Source organism: Erpetoichthys calabaricus, chromosome 18 (assembly GCF_900747795.2).
Source record: "Erpetoichthys calabaricus chromosome 18, fErpCal1.3, whole genome shotgun sequence".
Taxonomy (NCBI): Eukaryota; Metazoa; Chordata; class Cladistia; order Polypteriformes; family Polypteridae; genus Erpetoichthys; species Erpetoichthys calabaricus.
Genome location: NC_041411.2, coordinates 53,162,459 through 53,184,064, shown reverse-complemented (window position 1 = coordinate 53,184,064; position 21,606 = coordinate 53,162,459). Strand labels below are relative to the sequence as shown.

The window sequence follows — 21,606 nt, the reverse complement described above, 5'->3', positions numbered from 1 at the left end:
GCCCATATAACATAGCTGGTCTCACAACTGTCCTGTAGACCTTCCCTTTCACTCTTGCTGATAACTGTCTGTCACAAATTACTTCTGACATTCTTCTCCACCCATTCCACCCTACCTGCACTCTCTTTTTCACCTCTCTTACACAATCCCAATTACTCTGTACTGTTGATCCCATGTATTTAAACTCAGCCACCTTCACCAACTCTACTCCTTGCATCCTCACCATTCCACTGACCTCCCTCTCATTTACACACATGTATTCTGTCTTGTTTGTACTGATCTTCATTCCTCTCTTCACTAGAGCATATCTCCATCTCTCCAGGGTCTCCTCAACCTGCTCCTTACTATCGCTACAGATCACAATGTCATCAGCAAACATCACAGTCCACGGGGATGCCTGTCTAATCTTGTCTGTCAACCTGTCCATCACCATTGCAAATAAGAAAGGACTCAGAGCTGATCCCTGATGTAATCCCACCTCCACCTTGAATGCATCTGTCACTCCTACCGCAGACCTCACCACTGTTACACTTTCCCCATACATATCCTGTACAACTCTTACGTACTACTCTGCCACTCCCGACTTCTTCATACAGTACCACAGCTCCTCTTGAGGCACCCTTTCATATGCTTTCTCCAGGTCCACAAAGACGCAATGCAACTCCTTCTCCATCAACATCCTCAGAGCAAACATCACATCTGTTGTGCTCTTTCTTGGCATGAAACCATACTGCTGCTCACTAATCATCACCTCACTTCTTAACCTAGCTTCCACTATTCTTTCCCATAACTTCAAACTGTGGCTCATCAATTTTATCCCCCTGTAGTTACTACTGTCCTGCAAATCCCCCTTATTCTTAAATATCGGTACCAGTACACTTCATCTCCACTCTTCAGGCATCCTCTCACTTTCCAAGATTCCATTAAACAATCTTGTTAAAAACTCCACTGCTATCTCTCCTAAACACCTCCATGCTTGTATGTCATCTGGACCAACAGCCTTTCCATTTTTCATCCTCTTCATAGCTGTCCTTGCTTCCTCCTTGCTAATCCGTTGCACTTCCTGATTCACTATCTTCACATCATCTTCTCTCTCTCATTCTCTTCATTCATCAGCCTCTCAAAGTACTCTTTCCATCTGCTCAACGCACTCTTCTCGCTTGTAAGTACATTTCCATCTTTATCCTTTATCACCCTAACCTGTTGCACATCTTTCTCAGCTCAATCCCTCTGTCTAGACAATCGGTATAGGTCCTTTTCTCCCTCCTTAGTGTCCAACCTCTCATACAACTCATCATACGCCTTTTGTTTAGTCTTTGCCACCTCTCTCTTCACCTTGCGCCTTATCTCCTTGTACTCTTATCTACTTTCTGCATCTCTCTGACTATCCCACTTCTTCTTTGCCATCCTCTTCCTCTGTATACTCTCCTGTATTTCCTCATTCCACCACAAGGTTTCCTTTTCCTCCTTCCTCTTTCCAGATGTCACGCCAAGCACCCTTCTTGCTGTCACCCTTACTACATCTGCTGTAGTTTCTCAGCTGTCTGGTAACTCTTCACTACCACCCAGTGTCTGTCTCCCTAAACTCAACCTTGCAGTCTTCCTTTTTCAACTTTCACCATTTGATCTTTGGCTCTGCCCTCACTCTCTTCTTCTTCTTGATCTCCAACGTCATCCTACAGACCACCATCCTATGCTGCTTAACTACACTTTCCCCTGCCACCACCTTACAGTCTTCAATCTCCTTCAGATTGACTCTCCTGCATAGGATGAAATCTACCTGTGTGAATCTTCCTCCACTCTTGTAAGTAACCCTATGTTCCTCCCTCTTCTTAAAATGCATATTCGCCACATCCATGTCCATCTTTTTGGCAAAATCCACTATCATCTGACCTTCTTCATTCCTGTCCTTGACACCATACCTACCCATCATCTCCTTGTCTCCTCTGTTCCCTTCACCAGAATGTCCATTGAAATCCGCTCCAATCACCACTCTCTGTACCTTGGTTACACTGTTCTTCACTTCATCCAATTCACTCCAAAAATCTTCTTTCTCCTCCATTGCACACCCAACTTGCTGGGCCTATGCACTAACAACATTTATCATCATACCTTCAATTTCCAGCTTCATAATCACTACTCTGTCTGACACTCTTTTCAACTCCAAAACACTCTTGATATATTGTTCCTTCGGAATAACCCCTACTCCATTTCTCCTCCCATCCACAACATGATAGAACAATTTGAATCCACCTCCTATCCACCTGGCCTTACTCCCCTTCCATTTAGTCTTTTGCACGCAGAATATATCAACCTTCCTTCTCTCCATCATATCTGCTAACTCTCTCCCCTTACCAGTCATACTGCCAACATTCAAAGTTCCTACCCTAAGTTCCACTCTCTTTTCCTGCCTCCTCTCCTCCTGCCTCCTGACATGTTTCCTCCCTCTTCTTCTCCTTCTTCTTCTTCAGCCAACAGTAGCCCAATTTCCACCAGCACTCTGTTGACTAACAGTACTGGTGGTGGTCGTTGTTAACCCGTGGCTTGACTGTTGCGTTATGTAAATTTGTATTGTTGTCCGCATATTGATTTGGTAATAGTTTACACAGGATGCCCTTCCGGACGTAACCCTCCCCATTTATCCGGGCTTGGGATTGGCATGAAGAAACACACTGGTTTGTGCATTCCCTGTGGCTGGGTTGATTTTGTACTTAATATAATATCATTTGCCAAAACAGCTTTACTTCCAACAGAGTGAATGTATAATAAGCTGCATTTAAAACTGCATAGTTCTTTGTGAACTGGTGATATATTTTTTGTTTTAATTTGAACTAAGTTACTATTACAGGTAGCCCGGTGAAGGATTTGGTTTTATCTCTTTTAATTATACGCCTTATTTTTTCGTTATCAAGTAATTTAAGGTTTGCATCCTGACTAAGTTTATAGGATGCCCCAGAACAGGAATTATGGGTAAAGTTTGTATGCGCTAATCAAAATTCAACATGTTGCCACTATTCAGCACCATAATCAGTAAATAGACTTTCTTTCTTTGAAACATCTGTTTTCCTTAACTGAAAAATCTCAGAACAGAGTTTACACTATTCACCCTTGAGAGGCATATTAAGCTATGTTGTTATATGAAAGGCATTGTATGATATGGTGATAGGGCTGTTCCCTAACTACCACCCCCAGGTCTGTCACGATATATATTCGCAGTTGCGTTATAAATTCCAAAATATTGGTAGAGGTAAGAGCCTCCCCTTCCCATCCTTCTTTGAGAATGTCCAAAATACCCCAGGTTGGCGGCCATATAGAAGCTCAAAAGGGGAAAAGCCCGTGGAGGCTTGTGGCACCTCCCGATAAGCAAAAAAGAACCAGAGGAAAGAGTTGGTCCCAGCTGACTACCTTGTGGAGCATCTGTTTAAGGGTTTGGTTAAAACATTCCACTAACCCATCTGTCTGAGGGTTTTAAACAGACGTTTTCAGATGCTTAATACGGAGTAACTTGGCAACTTCCCTGAATATATCCGAAGTAAAGGACATACCTTGGTCCGTGAGGACTTCTTTAGGTATTCCCACTCAGGAGAAAAGGGCCACCACTTCCTATGCAATATTTTTTGTAGTAGTGGAGTGCAATGGAACCGCCTCTGGGTATCGAGTTGTGTAGTCCACCATCACTAGAATGTATTTATGGCCACGAGTGGAAGATCGACTCTGATCCTTTTGAAGGGGACACCAATGAGGGGAATCGGAACAAGAGGAGCAGGGTCCCTCCTAGGTATCTGACATAACTGACAGTCCAGACGTGACTGACAGAAACGACGGACCTCCTCGTTAATTCCGGGCCAATAGAACTGGAGTTTTATTCTCTCCAGCGTTTTCTCGGGCCCCAGATGGGCGCCAAGGAGGTGGGCGTGAGCTAGTTAACAGACCTCCCGCTGGTAGGTCCGTGGGACTAACAACAACTTCTGTATCTCGCCTTCATGATCCGCGACTCGATACAACAGATCGTTTTCCAGTACAAAGTAGGGTCCCGGTGATATGGAAATATCCGACATATTGCCGTCAACGGAAACGATAGCATTTCGGGCAATCGTTAGGGAATCATTGTTCCACTGTTCTCTTTTAAATGACGCCAGCGTGGACTTAAACTAATAGTTCATGCCGCTCAAAGGGTCTAGCGGAGCAGGGGGGTTGTTGTCTACCGACCCCCCGACTCAGTTCACCGCGAGTTGGCGCTCTAGTACCTCCAGAAGACTTTTCATATCCTTAAAGGGATGTCACCGGACCTGCTGGGCGAGATACTCTGGCATCATGTTAACGAACCCCTCACAGGCCACCTGCTGCTCCAATGTGACGCCGTAGCAGCTTAGGATCTCGGCCCTCAGGAGGTCATAATCAGTGGCTTCCTCGACGAGGAGGTCATGATAGGCCCTCTGCGCGATACCCTTCAAGTACGGTGCCAGTATGGACGCCCACTCCGCCTGCGGCCACTGATTCCGAGTGGCTGTCTGCTTGAAAGTTGACAAATAAGATTCTATATCATCCGCTTCTGAAAGCGGAACGATCAGAGGAGGTGGAGGCTGCATGGGCTCCGGATATAGCCACTTCATCCGCCGTGAGCTGTGTTTTGGTCTCCGTCAGCTCCTGCTTCGTGGCTGCCTGTTCCTGCTGCAGCACCTGGAGTTGGCCCGCCAGACTTGTTAAGACTGTATTCAGGTCTTGTCCTTCTGACATCTTTTGGACAAAGTATCCTGCTGACTACCACTGTAAATCTGTAGTACTAGGGTGTTGTACCGTGTTAGCCATTATGAATGTAGAGAAAAGGCAAGCAAAATGACACCTTTTATTGGCTAACTAAAAAGATTACAATATGCAAGCTTTCGAGGCAACTCAGGCCCCTTCTTCAGGCAAGATGTAATCAATTACATCATGATTACATCTTGCCTGAAGAAGGGGCCTGAGTTGCCTCGAAAGCTTGCATATTGTAATCTTTTTAGTTAGCCAATAAAAGGTGTCATTTTGCTTGGCTTTTCTCTACTACCACTGTAATAAAGAGACACAAGGTCCCATAAAGGTTTGGGGTTTTCCGGCCCTGTATACTGTACAGTTTTGCAAAAGCAAATAACACAGTCAGTAATATGGTTTTTCAGCATTAACAGACAAGATGCATATGGTGATGGGGTTGGGACCATTTATGGGGTGGGACCAGAAACTGGTGAATGGAATGCTGGGAAGGAACCGAGGTGCTGTATGGGAGCCATGATGTCATCCGGGGGGACCAGAGGAAGGGATGGAATGCGGAAGTGGTAGCGCGTGGTTTAGGGAATCTGGGTAAAGTTATGGTGCCGTTGTTTCTGTCTTTCTGTGGAAATAAAAGAAAGAAAGGTTAGTACCCCGCCTTTGTCCCCTGGCACGATATGTTACGTTGCTTGTTGGGTCTTTACGTGGCTCCCTATGCGCGTGTGCAGAATTTATATAAAAGATTAACATGAATTAATACATATAACAATAATTCAGGATATTTTCAATTACACAAACTCTTTAAAGTTGCTTTGTAACCACACACTTTTTCCAAATCAGGTTAATAGACTAATCAAATTTAAATTTTAAATGTCACAAAAAGTGACGAGTGAGACCTGCTGAATTAGCTTTGCTTCAAGTTCATTTAAAATGCGGAAATGGTTAGGAATTTCGGCACTGAAATTCAATGGGGAAAGAGAAACTAAACTAGTTTTGAGTGGATTATAATGGTGCAATGGTCTTTTAAATGTGTCCCTAAGGACTAGAGAAGTATCTGCCAACTATGTTGTACTGATTATTATTGCCATTATTATTGCTATCCACCGTGCCTCTGTGCCTCCCTGAAATGCCATACTGCTGGATGTGTTCTTGCTTTAGAAAGTTGGCTTAGAGAACACTTTCACACAGAGAGAAGTCCGGAAAATGCTAGATCAACTGTGGACTGCACAAATCTCATTTTTTCACAGTAATAAAAACCTTTATAATGCAATTGGCTTCATCCATCTGAGATGCTTGTGTAGCCACTCTCCTCTGCATGGGAATGGCTCTCTACAAGATTGTTTCTCAAACTGTTTAACGTGGGCACAATCAAATGTAGAAATTAGCACAAGAAGAATCACAACCGGTGCCAATTTCTATTTGTGTTTTTAAATCTACAATCATGTCATCAGTGGGCATGTCGGTCTCCTGTCCTCCTTTGGATTTTACTAAATTAGTGCACTTACAATGCCCATGTTACTGCAACTATATATATATATTTTTTTTTTTTAAATGAAAGACCCCCTACTACTACTACTACAATGCAACACCGCTGAACATTGGTACCCAGGTTTGAAATGCTATCTCTCTCCTCTGGCTCACACTTGACTCGATGTGCATATTAAATCCTCTCCTTTCACTGTTATCAACATTACATAATATTGTTTTCCAGACATAAATTTCTTTTTGTCTTCAGCACACAACTATGAAAATATTCAGTGAAAAAAATGCCACACTTATAATAATTTGCATTTTTTCATTACACAAGATGAAGAAAATAATAGACAAATCTGAAAACTCTCAGTGCTCCAGTTATTTCATTTAGGTAAAATTATTTATAAACCTGCTTGAAATGGCATTGCAATGTTTTTCACAAACTGTATACAAACTGAATACAGTTTCAAAGTTCACAGCCAGCATAAATTTAACATGGGGAAGTGGGAATATGCAAAGTAGCACATAGCAGATAAAACTGCATTTAAAGAGTGCAGTGGTGGATGGCTGCTCACTCACAAAGTTTATCAAAGACAAGGCAGACCCAACAAAGAATGCAAATGCGAGAAGAAATGGTAAACTTTCTTTGTAAAAATGGAAGGACCAATGCAATGTCGTACATGACCTTAAATGATACACCTTTTAGGTGAATAAATAAGATGTGAGTACAGCTATACTGAAATGCAGGTGGCATGTATACACACACAATCACACATATTAAATTACACACGATTTAATGGCAGATGTGCACACGTGCAAAGTAAACCAACTGTTTATTCTTGCATTTGCATACATTATCATGTCTGCTGTATCTAAGGAAACATTGCAAAGTGAAGTGCATTCACTTGCAAATTGTTCATCCTACAACATGTCATCTTGATGCTCTATATTTCATATACTGACAGTTCTGTTGCTTCATCAGATACTTTGCAAACTTTCTTCAGGACTACATCATGTGTTATAAATAAAGATTAGACATACCAGTGATGAGCAAGGGATCAGCGTTATATACTTGGGGGGCTGTCCCATTTAGTATTGACCACTACAGCTACATATGTTATTCTTCCCTCATAAAGCATCATACAGTGCTGGGATAAAATGTTTGTCTAAGCTGGATGCACAGACTGATTTTCATTGAAGAAATGTGTGAACAAGGTCACTGGTGAACCCAGCAGATTCACTGTTAAAAACATTTTGTTGAATTTTGTCAATCAACACAAACTACTGATGCATTAATTTCTGACATCTGTCCCTTCTTTTTTACATGTACCCCAACATTAAAGATACCTTTGCTAATTTATGATAAATCGATTATTTCTGTACTCCTGTAAAATATCTTTTGCTCTATTGTTTTGAAAGTAATTCACATCAGTGATGACTTTTTTTTTTTACCTAACCCAGAAGTAAAGTGCAGAAATTACTCATAACTAGAGACTAAATCCCATTTCCTTCTATACCCTTCAAATATTATATTCAAGTATTATGTCCTTACTATCCTGCGGTGGATTGGCACCCTGCCCAGGATTGTTTCCTGCCTTGTGCCCTGTGTTGGCTGGGATTGGCTCCAGCAGACCCCCGTGACCCTGTGTTTGGATTCAGCGGGTTGGAAAATGGATGGATGGATGTCCTTACTAAGTTTGTCTCATTTTAGTTGTTACACTAATGAACATTACTCTGGCTTCAAAAATGCAACAAACAACACAAATTTGATGTTTGTTGATTTGTTTTCAGCAAGGACATACTGTATACTGTTTTGGCTGTCCCACTAACTATGTCTGTGTCTCTGAGATTACGTCTGGAAATTATGGAAGTTCTGAAATACTAAATAAATAAATTGTAAGAGACATTCTTAGAAAGCAATGTTAAAGTTAAACTTATCTATGTGTTTGCTTAATTTCAGTCATGGAATATCAGTTTTTTATAGCTGCCTAGAATATGGTATGATCTTCTACCCCCTGTAAGTTAATATGAAATAGAAGTATCTTTGCTTTATTGGTAAAAAGTGTTAATTTAAACAATTTAGGAAATACTCTTACTGCTAGCATGGACTGTAAGATATGTTTGCAAATAGGAGATCTGACTTAAAGTGCTTAATGTGCTTAACGTGCTTCAAGTACGACTGTACAACCAAAGTTAGAGAAATGAAACAAGATATGTAAGCTTTAAACAGAACTCTTCTTATACAAGAACTTTCCTTTTCTTTATTATCAACTTTTTTTCCATTTTTGTGTAAACTGTTTTGCTTTAAATTTTACTAAAATTTTTAAAACAAAGATATTTAGCCTGTCTAATTATTTGAACATGTGTCACATCTTTGGCTAATCATCCTATGAAGCAAACTTAAAGCTGGAGAACTTTGGTAATTTTGGATAAACTTAGCTACATACATTTTATTTTGGAATGAACATATGGAACAGCCCACCACATCAATTCAGTTCATTTCATTTTTGTATAGCACTGTTCACTGGGTGCAGGCACAGAGCGTTGTGTCAAATTCTCAGAGAAACTGCAAATATAGAGTATACTAATTATTGAATGCAGAATCAGTATAGAAAACAAAATAGAAACTAATTACCATAAATGGAAAGCAACAATATCTGTCCAGTAATTAATTGGTCAGTTGACAACAGAGGAGTGGAAAATCGTAAAAGAGAAAGTCAGACACATTCACAGCCGTGGAGAACCCCCACTCCCTTCTGGGCATTCTATAGTAGAACCTATGTTGGGTCATCCAATCTAAAGAAAGGATCTTTGTATCAGATGATTTCCAATGTTCCTTTATCTGAGATTACTTTTTCATAGGTTGGAGAACAGCATGGCACCATGTGTGCCCTGTCCAATGTGGTTTGTTGCTTTGTGCCCAACAATAATTAGGGGATTTATGTTTTTTTTTTTGGCTATATTTTAAGTCCAAGTGTTGAGGGCTCATTCAATTTTCACTAAAACCGTATCAGCATTTCTAGTGTCAACAGCAAAATTTTCATTATTTTCTGTTTTATTTCTTATAAATGTAGTACACTATGAAATTTATCACACCATATCCATTGCCAATGCTATGCGAATTAATGACTAGTTTTTATAACATTCAAAAGTGACATTTGCTACACCAAAGTTGTCACCTTCCTGATCATTTCAACAGCAGGCTCGTTGACACTTGTGGACATATTTAAGCTCCATCCTTATAAAAAGCCAGAAATAAGCGAATCTGAGAAAACATCTCAAAATGCAGTGTGCCACCAAATGCAGGCAGCAAGAGTGTGAATAGGATACTGACAAAAATAATGGAAATAGGACATGGACCGTGGAATACAAGGCACCTGGCCTTGGCTACTTCTAGTCTATTGTACACTGTGTTTTTATATTTTATATAACCATTGGAATGGGATTTGTACTGCCAGACAGTACAGGCAGTTTGGTCATGCAGACCTCCAAGAGTTGCAGTTGCATTGTATTAAGCACACAAGACAATAAACTGATTACTCTACATATAATACCCACTAGGGCCCACAGGCCATCCTCATGAAACCTGTTTCTGATTGTTTGTTCAGATACATTTACACCAGTGGCCTGCTGGAGGACATTTTGCAGGGCTTTGGCAGTGCTAATCCTGTTCCTCCTTGCCCAAAGGAGCAGATACCGGTCTTGCTGATGTGTTAACACTAGAATTACCAAAGCTTACAAGAAAAAAAACTCGTAAATCCGGCCCACCTTAAATCCGCTCACACCTCTCCATTCAGCGTCTTTTGTCTTTGTAAATGTGTCGATAAACCCAAGCAGCATGCAGCCTGCTATACCATCCCCCCCACCGCCGGAGAAACTGCAAAAACCTCTCCCAACTGAAGCCTTGTTTATCAGGGAGTCAGGTACCTAGATCAGTATAGGCTAAAAAATATATCATTATTTGGAACACATGCATTTCATGTGTGTTCCATGTCCACAAAGATTTACTGTCTATGTAAGTGTAGAATGACAGAAATGTTGAACACATACCTAAAATACAAACTTTTTCCATGTTTTAGTACTAACGACAACATTTTGACATGAAGTGTATAATGTGTGAAGACTGAAGTCTAAATATCAAATAAGCACTTTCACAAAAGGTACAAGTATAACAGAACAAATACGTTTCTTTTAAAACTATACCAAAGAAAAGAAATTGGGTTAGTGTGGCTTGCTATTCTGATTTCTTGGATAGTACAGTAAGAGCTGCAGACTCCTATTTAGAAGGTCCCGGGTTCGAGTCTTAACGTGTCCCAAAATAAATGTTTTGAGTAGTGAGCTGCTCTTATTGTTACTATTATACAATAAAAACTTACATTTGATTTGAGTCTGTAACATCTTCTGTAAATGTATGGTACTTGTAAAGGTTAGCTTTTTTTATTCAGTTTTATTCTCTCAGTCGTGTTCACACTCGCCCCGATCTGACACTGCTGCTTTCAAATAAAGACATGCTATAACAGAGGTGAACTCAGATCGGAGAAAGAGAACAGAAGCCCTCCCCGCAAGAAACGTCCACTCACATATAAGAACAATGCAGCTGCACCAGACGTAAAGGCAAAAGATGGTACCATTTGGATACAGGACGAAGTCCGGCATCATCTTACCAGTCAGTCTGCCCCACACCTGTCCTTCAAAGAAACAGCACAGCTTACAGAGCTCGCCAACATATCATGCAAACTCCTGTTTGTGATGGTCTTTACATAAGAAATATTTATATGTTACTTATATAAAATCCAGGTTGAATGTTATTTACCTTGATTTATTTACTTATTTTACTACAGCGTAAAGTCACAAGTAGACTGCAGAGCTTCCTCTGTTTGATCAACAAGGGCATGCTCACAAATTACGCGTGTAATACCACGAAAAATGTCTGCTGACACTTTAGTACGCAAGCAATGGTACAAGAATGCATTTAGACTTCTTTTTGAGTGCATACACGTCCACATCTAAACACTAGCATGGAGAGTCGCTCCTAGCAGCTTATGGCACTGAATGGGTCTAAGGTGTTACAACAGATCTTCTTCTTTTAAAAACTGAAGGTCTAGCCTACTTTCTACACCAATACTAAACAACTTATTCAGAACAATGTTGATTGTTTCATAAGAAAGACTTAGTAAATCTGACAAGACGTCTTCTTTGATATCATCTAAACTGGACATTAGGTCACAAAGATGGAAAAGAGTGGTGTATCTGTTGCTGCTACAACAGATAATCCACATATTTTGTATTCTGGCAAAAGGTAATAATCTAAGAGATCCTCTTGACAAAACAAACCATGTTTGGTTTCTTTATTGAATCCACTCCATCCACTTTATTGAATTACGCCCTTTTTATACTTCGTACCTTCCAATTTAATTTCATTCACAGCAATAGTAACTGCAGAATGAAAATCAAAACCAGTTAGCGATTCCTTGATCTTATCATTGTAGTCATTAGCATAAAATTCAGTCCCTTTATCCACTTGTACAGAAGGCTAAATTTAACTCCTTCAAGGGCTGGGGGTGGGGATGGGACAGCAGGCTGTTTGCTGCTTGTGCTGATTGACACACTTACAAAACAAAAGACGATGAAGAAGAGGTGCAAAGGAATTTAAGGTGGGCCAGGATTCCGAGTTTTTTCATAGGCTTCAGGGATTCTAGTGTTAAGGCCAGTGTTCCACAAAGATTCTTGGGGTTATGTAGCTTTCTAGCAGATTGCTTAAAATATGTGTGCTTCCTTTCAAATCTCATGGTCCAGAGGAAAATGAGTGGTCAAAACTGGAAGATAAATTCTGGATAATGAGTTAGATAATGATGTTTTTGGCCTGAGAGAATCATTAGGAAAATTTAAAATACCAAAATGTATATACTCATCTATAAGTACTTTCATGTATGCAGCCTGGTATGTGGCTATTGCTGGTGCACAATGAGTTCAACAATGTTCCTGAGCAACAGAATCAACCGCCACAGATTACTGTCCTCTGGATTTTTAATTCTGTCTCCCACTATAACAGGTAGCAGTCTAATAAGCACCAGTTTTGGATGGCATGACCAGCTAACATTTCATTTCCTGGGGGAACACCTGCCGGTTTATCATTTGCATTATTTCCAAGATACTCAAAATGGGATAGACAGCGATTTAGTTCAGAGTATGTGAAGTGTTTCAATTGGATAAAGTTTGGATAAAGATAAATTGGATGAAGGTTTTGATAATCAATGGAATATCAAAAGAAACAATACTTTCAAAAATGTTATGCCTAAGATACAGGGATATTCCAGGCCGACAAAAATGAAAATGTTTTAGTTGATTATAAGGTGAGTCAAACTTAGCACCAGAAACAGAATCAATGGCACTGGTAAATATTTCCAGAACAAGATTTCAGTAGGACTTTATGGTTCATATAGAGCTATACACATGTGGCATGGTCTGTAAAGTTACCCTGTCTATTTCACAATATTGTCAAAAATGATCACTTCTGCTAAAAGTCTCCACAAAGCTTCCAATACAATGTGATCCAAGATTGCCTTCCACAATAGCATACAAAGCTGCTTTCAGAACTAGTACATCATTTAAAACTTGGCAAACTAAAGTAGCACCTACATTTTTAAATTGTGCTTCTGAGGCAGACCTTTAAAATGATTTGTGATCTCTGTACAAATATAATTTAAATGATATAAATGTATGGAAAATATGTGGACAATCTGGTACACCATATTTAAAACTGGCATATGGAGAATTTTGATGCAATTTAATATGCTGACTGAATGCCAAAAGTGAATTACATACATAGTCATATAAATTACATATAAATATGCTGCTAATGGTGCCAGAAGCACAGATTTAGCAGGCATCACCAAGTGAGTTTGTGACAGAAAGTGAAAGAAGTGTGAGGGAGTCTCAAGTGCACATCAGCGCTAGCTCAGAGTCTCCATAGTGTAGGCAGATCACCCAGACAGTGGCCTGTATCGCAGACCCTGGGAAATGCAGGGGTGAAACTGATGCAGAAAGTAGTTTAAAAACAATTTAAAATGTATATTTTGCTAATTTCACTAAAACAATGTAACCTGATACATTCTATTCGTTTATTTTAAATTGAGATTTACATCTCAAGACTGGACTGGAGACTGGACATTTACTTAATTAAAAGACAGATTACTCATTTGGGAAGGGCGAACACATTTACATTAGATAGAAGATTTGTTTTTTTTATTGTGACCACGTCTGTATAGTGCTTTTGTCTTAAAAATCATGAAAAACAACATTTTACATGAAAAAGCAGGGCTCCGCTAAGCTCTTAGAAAAGCGTTATGTATATATTCAATTACTATATTATATAGTTGGTCTCTGTTTGGGGCTGCCCTAAGAACAACGAGGCCATGCATCAGTAGAGTGCCTCATGGCATGTATTCTGTCTGAAAGCCAGGGAACCTACTAACATGCACTAAACAAAACTACAAACGAGGTCTTGTCTCCACACATACAATTATTAATATTACCCTACACAAACACAGCCTCATTAATAAACATACTACTACAGTATATAGTTTAGCTCGTACTGTTGCTTGTAAAGCTACAGTCTAGCACAGCAAGATGATAACAAGAATGAAATGTTTGAAAATCTCCCCCACAGTTCTTTGGGAAATCCAGATTTACAGAAATTTGCAGTCATTTTCTTGAAGTTTCTAAAACTCAAAGATGTTGATATAATAAAAGATTTATTTATTGTAATTTTGTAATACAGTACACTATTGTAACATTTTGCTGTAAACATTAATGCAATTTGTTACAGTGTGCTTATCTATGTTATTAACATTTCAAGTAAAATTCTTTGCATTTACATAACGCTTTTCTCACTACTCAAAGTGCTCAGCAATTGCAGGTTAAGGGCCTTGCTCAAGGTTCCCAACAGAACAGATTCTTTCCAACTCTTTCCAGATGTCACGCCAAGCACCCTTCTTGCTGTCACCCTTACTACATCTGCTGTAGTTTCCCAGCTGTCTGGTAACTCTTCACTGCCACCCAGTGTCTGTCTCACCTCCTCCCTAAACTCAACATTGCAGTGTTCCTTTTTAATAATAATAATACATTTTATTTATATAGCGCCTTTCCCATGCTCAAGGCACTTACAGAATAAATAAAGAACGGCAGAATATACAGTATATAGCATTGTACAAACCAGATAAATAAACAAAGAAGATTAAGACAGTAAATTCTGAAAAAAAAAAAAACAGACAACATAATTGATGGTCTCGCACACACATACAGGTTACATGAGCATCTTGACAGAGAAGTAAACTGAGAGAAAGGTAATAAAGTCAAGTAGAGCTACAAGCCTTCCTGAACAGATGAGTTTTGAGTTGTTTTTTAAAAGAATTCATGGAGTCAGCTGACCTGATTAAATTTTGGTAGGTCATTCCAGAGTCTGGGCGCTATACAGCTGAAGGCCCTGTCACCCATGGAGTGTAGATTAGTGACGGGCACAACAAGATTACCAGAATCAGAGGACCTTAGTGGGCGGGCAGGCACATAGTGATGGAGAAGGTCACTGATGTAGTTTGGCGCGAGGTTATTTAAAGCTTTGTAGGTTATTAGTAGGATTTTATATTCGATTCTGTAGGACACAGGGAGCCAGTGAAGGCGGAGCAGGATGGGTGTGATGTGCTCGCTGCTGCTGGCTCGAGTAAGGACTCTTGCAGCTGAGTTTTGAATAAGCTGGAGCTGTGATATAAGATTAGAAGGGGCACCTGCCAGTAGGGAATTACAATAATCGATGCGGGATGTGATAAAAGCATGGACAAGTTTCTCAGCATTAGAAAAGGAGAGGAAGGAGCGAACACGGGATATGTTACGGAGGTGAAAGTAAGAAAGTTTCTTAATGTGATTTATGTGGGCGGAATAAGTGAGGGAGGAGTCAAAAATGACACCAAGATTTTTTACAGTAGAGGCAGGTCTGATGAGATCACTGCCAAGATGGACTGGGAAGGAGCTCATTTTATTAAGTTGCATTTTAGTCCCAATTTGCAGGAGTTCAGTTTTATTGCAATTTAATTTTAAAGAGTTCTGCTCCATCCAGGTTTTAATTTCACTAAGGCAGGTTGTGAGCTGAGAAAGCTCTGATGAAGTTCCACTTTTAACATTGAAGTAGAGCTGAGTATCATCTGCATAAAAATGATAACCCAATCCATAACTACGGATAATATGGCCAAGGGGAAGCATATAAATACAGAAAAGCAGAGGACCGAGGACAGAGCCCTGAGGGACTCCTTGTGTGACTGGCGCTGAGCTGGATCTACTGTTGCCAAGACTAACAAACTCTTGCCTATCAGTCAGATAGGACTTGAACCACTGGAGGGCAGTGCCAGAGATACCCAGCATGTTCTCCATTCTGAACAGTAGGATGTCATGTCTGACAGTGTCAAATGCTGCACTGAGGTCTAACAGAATTAATATGCTGGTTTGTCCAGAGTCTGCTGCCATAAGCAAATCATTGGTTACCCGTAGCAGAGCAGTTTCACAGCTGTGCCGCGCCCTGAAACCAGACTGAAAGGGTTCCATCAAATTATTAGAGGTTAGGTAATTGGTGAGTTGGGAAGCTACAACACGCTCAAGAACTTTTGACAGGAAAGGTAAGTGGGAAATAGGCCGGAAATTGTTAAGATTGTCAGCATCAAGGCCAGACTTTTTTAACGTTGGGGTTACAGAAGCAATTTTAAAAGTGAGCGGCACAGAGCCAGTGTCAAGGGATGAGTTTATTATTGTTGTAACAGTCGGGATTATGGCATGAAGGCAGGATTTAAGTAGTGTGGTGGGGATGGGGTCCAGTACACAAGTAGTCGGCCTCATCTTATAAAGCAGGTCATTAACAAATGCAGATGTGACTGGTGAGAACTTAGAGAAGGAGCTGGATGGAGTGGGAAAACAGGGAGAGATATAAACAGATGATGTATTTATGTTGGTTGAATTATTTAGATCTTTAATTTTGTTACGGAAAAAGTGGAGGAATTCCTCACAGACTTCAGTAGAAGAGGTAGTTGGACCAGATGCGGGTTCAAGTAGTTTATTAACTACAGAGAACAAAACCCTTGGGTTATCATGGCTACTTTCTATTATTCTGCCATAATGGGTGTTCTTGGCAGAAGTTAGTGCTTCTCTGTAAGCTCTTTGGTGGTCAGAGAAAGCCTGGATGTGCACGGTGAGGCCAGTCTTACGTGACATTCTCTCAAGGCGTCGGCCAGCTGCTTTCATAGATCGCAATTCTGAGTTATACCAAGGAGCTAAACGTTTAAAGGAAACCTCCTTATGTTTTAAAGGAGCTGTTTTATCTAATGCTGAGTGAAGGGCTGTGTTATAGTGGTGAACAAAACTATCTAGTGTTGATGGAATAGGTGCAGACAGTAAAAGATCAGAAATGGATCCAGAAAGGATAGAGGGACAGATATTTTTAAGGTTTCTGTAAGAAATTTGTCGTTTACAGGTAAGAGGTGGGAGAGGTAATGAGACAGTGAAAAATACTGCTTTATGGTCAGAGAGTCCCAAATCAGTGCTGTAAATGTTGGCAACAGATAGTCCAGAAGTGCAGATCAGGTCCAATATATGACCGCCACAATGGGTTGGAAAATCAACATGTTGTGTCAAGTCAAAACAGTCCAGTAAGGACAGGAATTCATTTCTCAGTTTAGATGTGGGGGTGTCAATATGGATGTTGAAATCACCAAGAAGGATAATTCTCTGAGAGTAAGAGCTTAGGTGGGTCAAAAGTTCAATCAGATCGGATAAGAAGGATGCATTGTATTTTGGGGGACGATAAAGAACAATGAGTGAGACAGGACCTGATTCCGTTGTTAGTTTAAGAGCCAGGCACTCAAAAGACAATGGGCAGTCAATTGGGATTCTTTTAACGTTTAAGTCTTCTCTGATAATTACTGCCAGCCCGCCGCCATGTCTTGAGCTGCGAGGCTCTGAGTGGAAAGTGAAACCAATTGGAGTCGCCTCTGTGAGAGACGCAAATTCGTTTGGTTTTTGCCAAGTCTCCGTTAGACACAGAATATCAAGTTTGGTGTCAGTGATGAGTTCTGACAACACCAATGCTTTGCCATTAAGAGACCTCGAGTTAAACAGTGCAATATTACATAATGAGGCTTCTTTCTGCAGAGCCGCAATCAGGGTTTATTCCCACATAATGCAAATTTGGCACACTGACAATTCTATTTCCAGGGTCATGAGAAGGACGGCGTATTCCTGAGCAAATGCTGCCGGTGGTCTTTTCATTCGCAGCCCGGCGGTGGCGGCGACCTGACCCGCGATGTATATATTTCGGGCGCTGCAAAATACCGGCGTCCTTTAGGATGTTGCAGTCAGACCATTTGCTCTGGACAAACTGTTTAATAAGAAGGAGTTTGTCATGAGAGTATTTTAGCATGATGCTGAGTAATACTTATCTGAATAGCAGTGGAGAAGCAGCACAGCAGAGTGGAACCGGTAGGACAGGCGGGTGTGGTAGCGTAGGTGAGCAGCCATAGCAATCAGCAGAAAGCATAGCAAGAGGAGGTAGCAGGAGTTGGAGGTTCCAATACACAGTCACAAAATGTAACGCTTGGTAATTTCAGGCGTGATCGCCCAGGAGCCAAAAGCCAGGTTAATAAGAACATCAGATCAGTTCCCAGTCGTATAGTACTATAAGATGAAACGGGAGCAGATCAGCAAAGCGAATTAAATATAATCACGGAGACAGATCATCCCGAGGTCCTAGATTGCCAGGCACAAAGAAATGCTTGAAGGTTCTCGTCCCGTGATCCACAGACTCAGCTATTCCCAGTCAAAGTAGAGTCCATAAAATCTGTAAATATAAGCCAAATCCATACAATTCGAGTCAGCTGTATCCACGAACTATACGTACAATAAAAGAAATAAAACAAACGTAAGAAAGTGTAGAATTAGGCGAATTTTGTGAGAAGTGTTGTTTACAGGGAGGAGCGGCAACAACATGCGTGCGCCAGCGTCCCCTCACCAGTAGAGCTAACTTCCACCATTTGATCCTTGGCTCTGCCCTCACTCTCTTCCTCTTCTTGACCTCCATCATCATCCTACAGACCACCATCCTATGCTGCTTAACTACATTTTCCCCTGCCACAACTTTGCAGTCTTCAATCTCCTTCAGATCAACTCTTCTGCATAGGATGTAATCTATCTGTGTGCATCTTCCTCTACTCTTGTATGTAACCCTATGTTCCTCCCTCTTCTTAAAATATGTATTCACCACAACCATGTCCATCCTTATGGCAAAATCCACTATCCTCTGACCTTCTTCATTCCTCTCCTTGACACCATACCTACCCATCACCTCCTCGTCTCCACTGTTCCCTTCACAAACATGCCCATTGAAATCACCACTTTCTGTCCCTTGGGTACACCGTTCATCACTTTATCCAACTCACTCCAAAAATTTTCTTTCTCACCCATTGCACACCCAACTTGCGTTTCATCTTTTTACTCATATATTTCTCCTAAAATGCCTCAGGAGCAACTATCAAGAAAACAAAGAGAAAAAAGGAGCAAAGATTGAGACATAATTAAGATACAAGACTGAGAAATAGGAAAAAGTACAGAAATTTCAGTAGTGTATCATCCGAGCCTTAAAAATGACATATTTGTTTCTCCCTGTACTAAATAAAAGCAACCCTGGAGCCTTACAGGATTAAATAAGTATCCATCCAATATCTCAGTAGCAATGCAAATAAACTTGAAAAACCCAACAACAAAAGTAAATTCAAATAAATTTATTGTAAATTCAAATTACATTACACTCGTGGCAACTTACGGTCAAACATGTTTCTTTTGATGTGTTTTTACTCATGGCTTTGAATAAAAACATTTCTACATTCATTTTTCAATTTTTTTAAACAGATACTTTTATTTGCTACAGTTTTAAAACGGACAAACTATTAAACAAAATGAGCAGTTCATCAGTGTAAACATTTTATTTAATTAAAAAAAAAATTGAACTTATGTCAAGAACATTAAAACTACTTAAAAGCAACTTGATTAAACAAGCAAGCCTTAGTGTTTCCCACAAAAATTGTACATACTTAGAAATATATAAATTTTTACTCAATATTATAAATAATTAGCAAGAATAAAATTATTATACATATATAATTATTATTAAATATGAATTTTAGATATTTACAAAATTTCTTTAACAAAGAACAACCTACAGAAATGTATGAATTTTACTATGTTACTGCTTTACATTAAAATGTTTTATATTGCCTAGTTTTGCAGTTATGGTGGGGGAAGTAATATTAAAATAAATATTAAATAAATAAATAAAATATAAATATATAATAAATATAAATAAAAAATTAAATAAATAATTAAATATTACAGAGGGAAAGAGAATAAACAAGACAGCGTGTAAGCCTCTTCAGGGTTAATTCCTGCTGCTCTTACTGGGTCTTGTGTAGCACTTGTTAAAAAGGGCTTTCTTCAATTTGGACATTTCCACCAAGGTCCATCCATGTAGGGCACCACTCTGCCTCACAATTGCTGTAGTTCTGAAGGAATAAGAAGAATATCTCTGTAAATAATTACTGGTTACTTTATTTTCAACACAACACATTTTAGAAATATATAAAATCTTATACATGTATACAGAGTGGAAAAAAAAACAACAACGACAAAGGAAACTTAATGAAAATTCCATTTACTTTTTTTGTTCAATAAGTCTTTTTTCCTTAGGGATCTTGCCATGCCTTCCAAAAGTCACAGAATTTTCACATTCTTAGACAGTGAAAAAACTCATCAAAAAGTAAGTGAAAAAGTTGTGTGTAATCTCGCTTGGCCTCTTGGTGTATGGCTACCAGTCTGACAGAAGACAAGAAGAGCCCACTCCCTGGAAATAACTCCTGGTGGCCAACCCTGGAACTGGAAGTTGCAGATATGTTGCTTCTCTTGAACTCCCTGATACTGTCCAGGAAGACTTGAATTGCATTAAGTTGTTCAGTTAAGTTGCTAAGTTTTGTCTGCAGACAAAAGACAAATTACATATAAAAAGGCAATCTTTTCTATCTGCAAAAATAACTAATACTGACATTATTTACTCAAAAAATTCTGATACACTGAATATTACTAGTACGTTATATGCACAACACCTGCTATATAATATTGTTGCCCTGAACTCAGTGAAACTAAAAGTTCAAACGCACTGAAAAGACAATATCTACTTTAATGTCGACAATAGTTGGTAATGCTAAGCTCTCCACAACATCCCTTCATGCATTACTGTATCCTAATGCTATAGCTAGAACTTAGCAGATATTAAGGGACAGGGTGAGAAACACATTTGAATGGGAAAAATAAGATAAGGAGGGAGAAGAGGGATGGTGAGATAGAAGTGCAAATGCAAGTGTAAGTACAACCCAAGGTAAAACTCACTTTTTAAATTTTTAGCTTTAGGCCAATCAAAATTTTTTTAAAACATTCTGAATGCAAATCAGCCACACAGTTTGGCATCACCTTAGTAACTATACTGAACTGACAGACAGACAGACAGACAGACAGACAGACAGACAGACAGACAGACAGACAGATAGATAGATAGATAGATAGATAGATAGATAGATAGATAGATAGATAGATAGATAGATAGATAGATAGATTAGAAAATTAGAAGTGTGGGGGAAAAGAACAGCTTACGATATAATAAAAAATCTTAATAAAATTGGCAACCAGAGAACAAATTTAATCTCTCAACCAGATATAGTGGATCAGTGTTTTTTTTTTAATAAAGACAAAACACTACAAAAGCAATATACACTAACATCTTTCGGGAATGACTTCTAAATAACAGTAGATTTGTGAATATACTATAAAATTTATATTATGTATTTATCTTCAGGTCAGCATTTTAAACATTAAAAAGTAAGTTCTAACCCATAATATATGAATAATGGGAAAATGGTATCCTTATTTTTAATTTGGTCCATTTTATTTAGCATCCAGTATTTTCAATAAAACAGTTATTTTCACACATCAGTTCTACCAGATTTACTGTACTGTCAATAGTAAAGAAAAGAAAGCTGAACTGAAGATGTATTTTATTCAAGTATAGTATGTTACAAAGTTATGCTTTAACTTAAAAAATTGTATATATTGAATGATACTGACAAAAGTTTTTATTTTTTTATTTATTATTGTTGCTTGTTGCAGAATGCAGTCCGCCATAATCTTAGTCTTCACAAGTGTTTTGTACGAGTAGAAAATGTTAAAGGTGCTGTTTGGACAGTGGATGAACTGGAGTTCCAAAAACGAAGGCCTCAAAAGATAAGTGGGTATGTTCACAAAATTAAATTT

At 39.3% G+C, this 21,606-nt stretch overlaps 1 protein-coding gene across 1 annotated transcript in view; it reads left to right on the top strand.

The window, feature by feature from the left end:
• Positions 1 to 21,606, top strand: part of foxp1b (forkhead box P1b) — a 463,598-nt gene that overhangs the window by 358,291 nt on the left and 83,701 nt on the right. Inside the window, exon 11 of the mRNA XM_051921544.1 lies at positions 21,463 to 21,584. Coding sequence (XP_051777504.1) covers positions 21,463 to 21,584 — 122 coding nt within the window. The remainder of the gene's footprint in view (positions 1 to 21,462; positions 21,585 to 21,606) is intronic.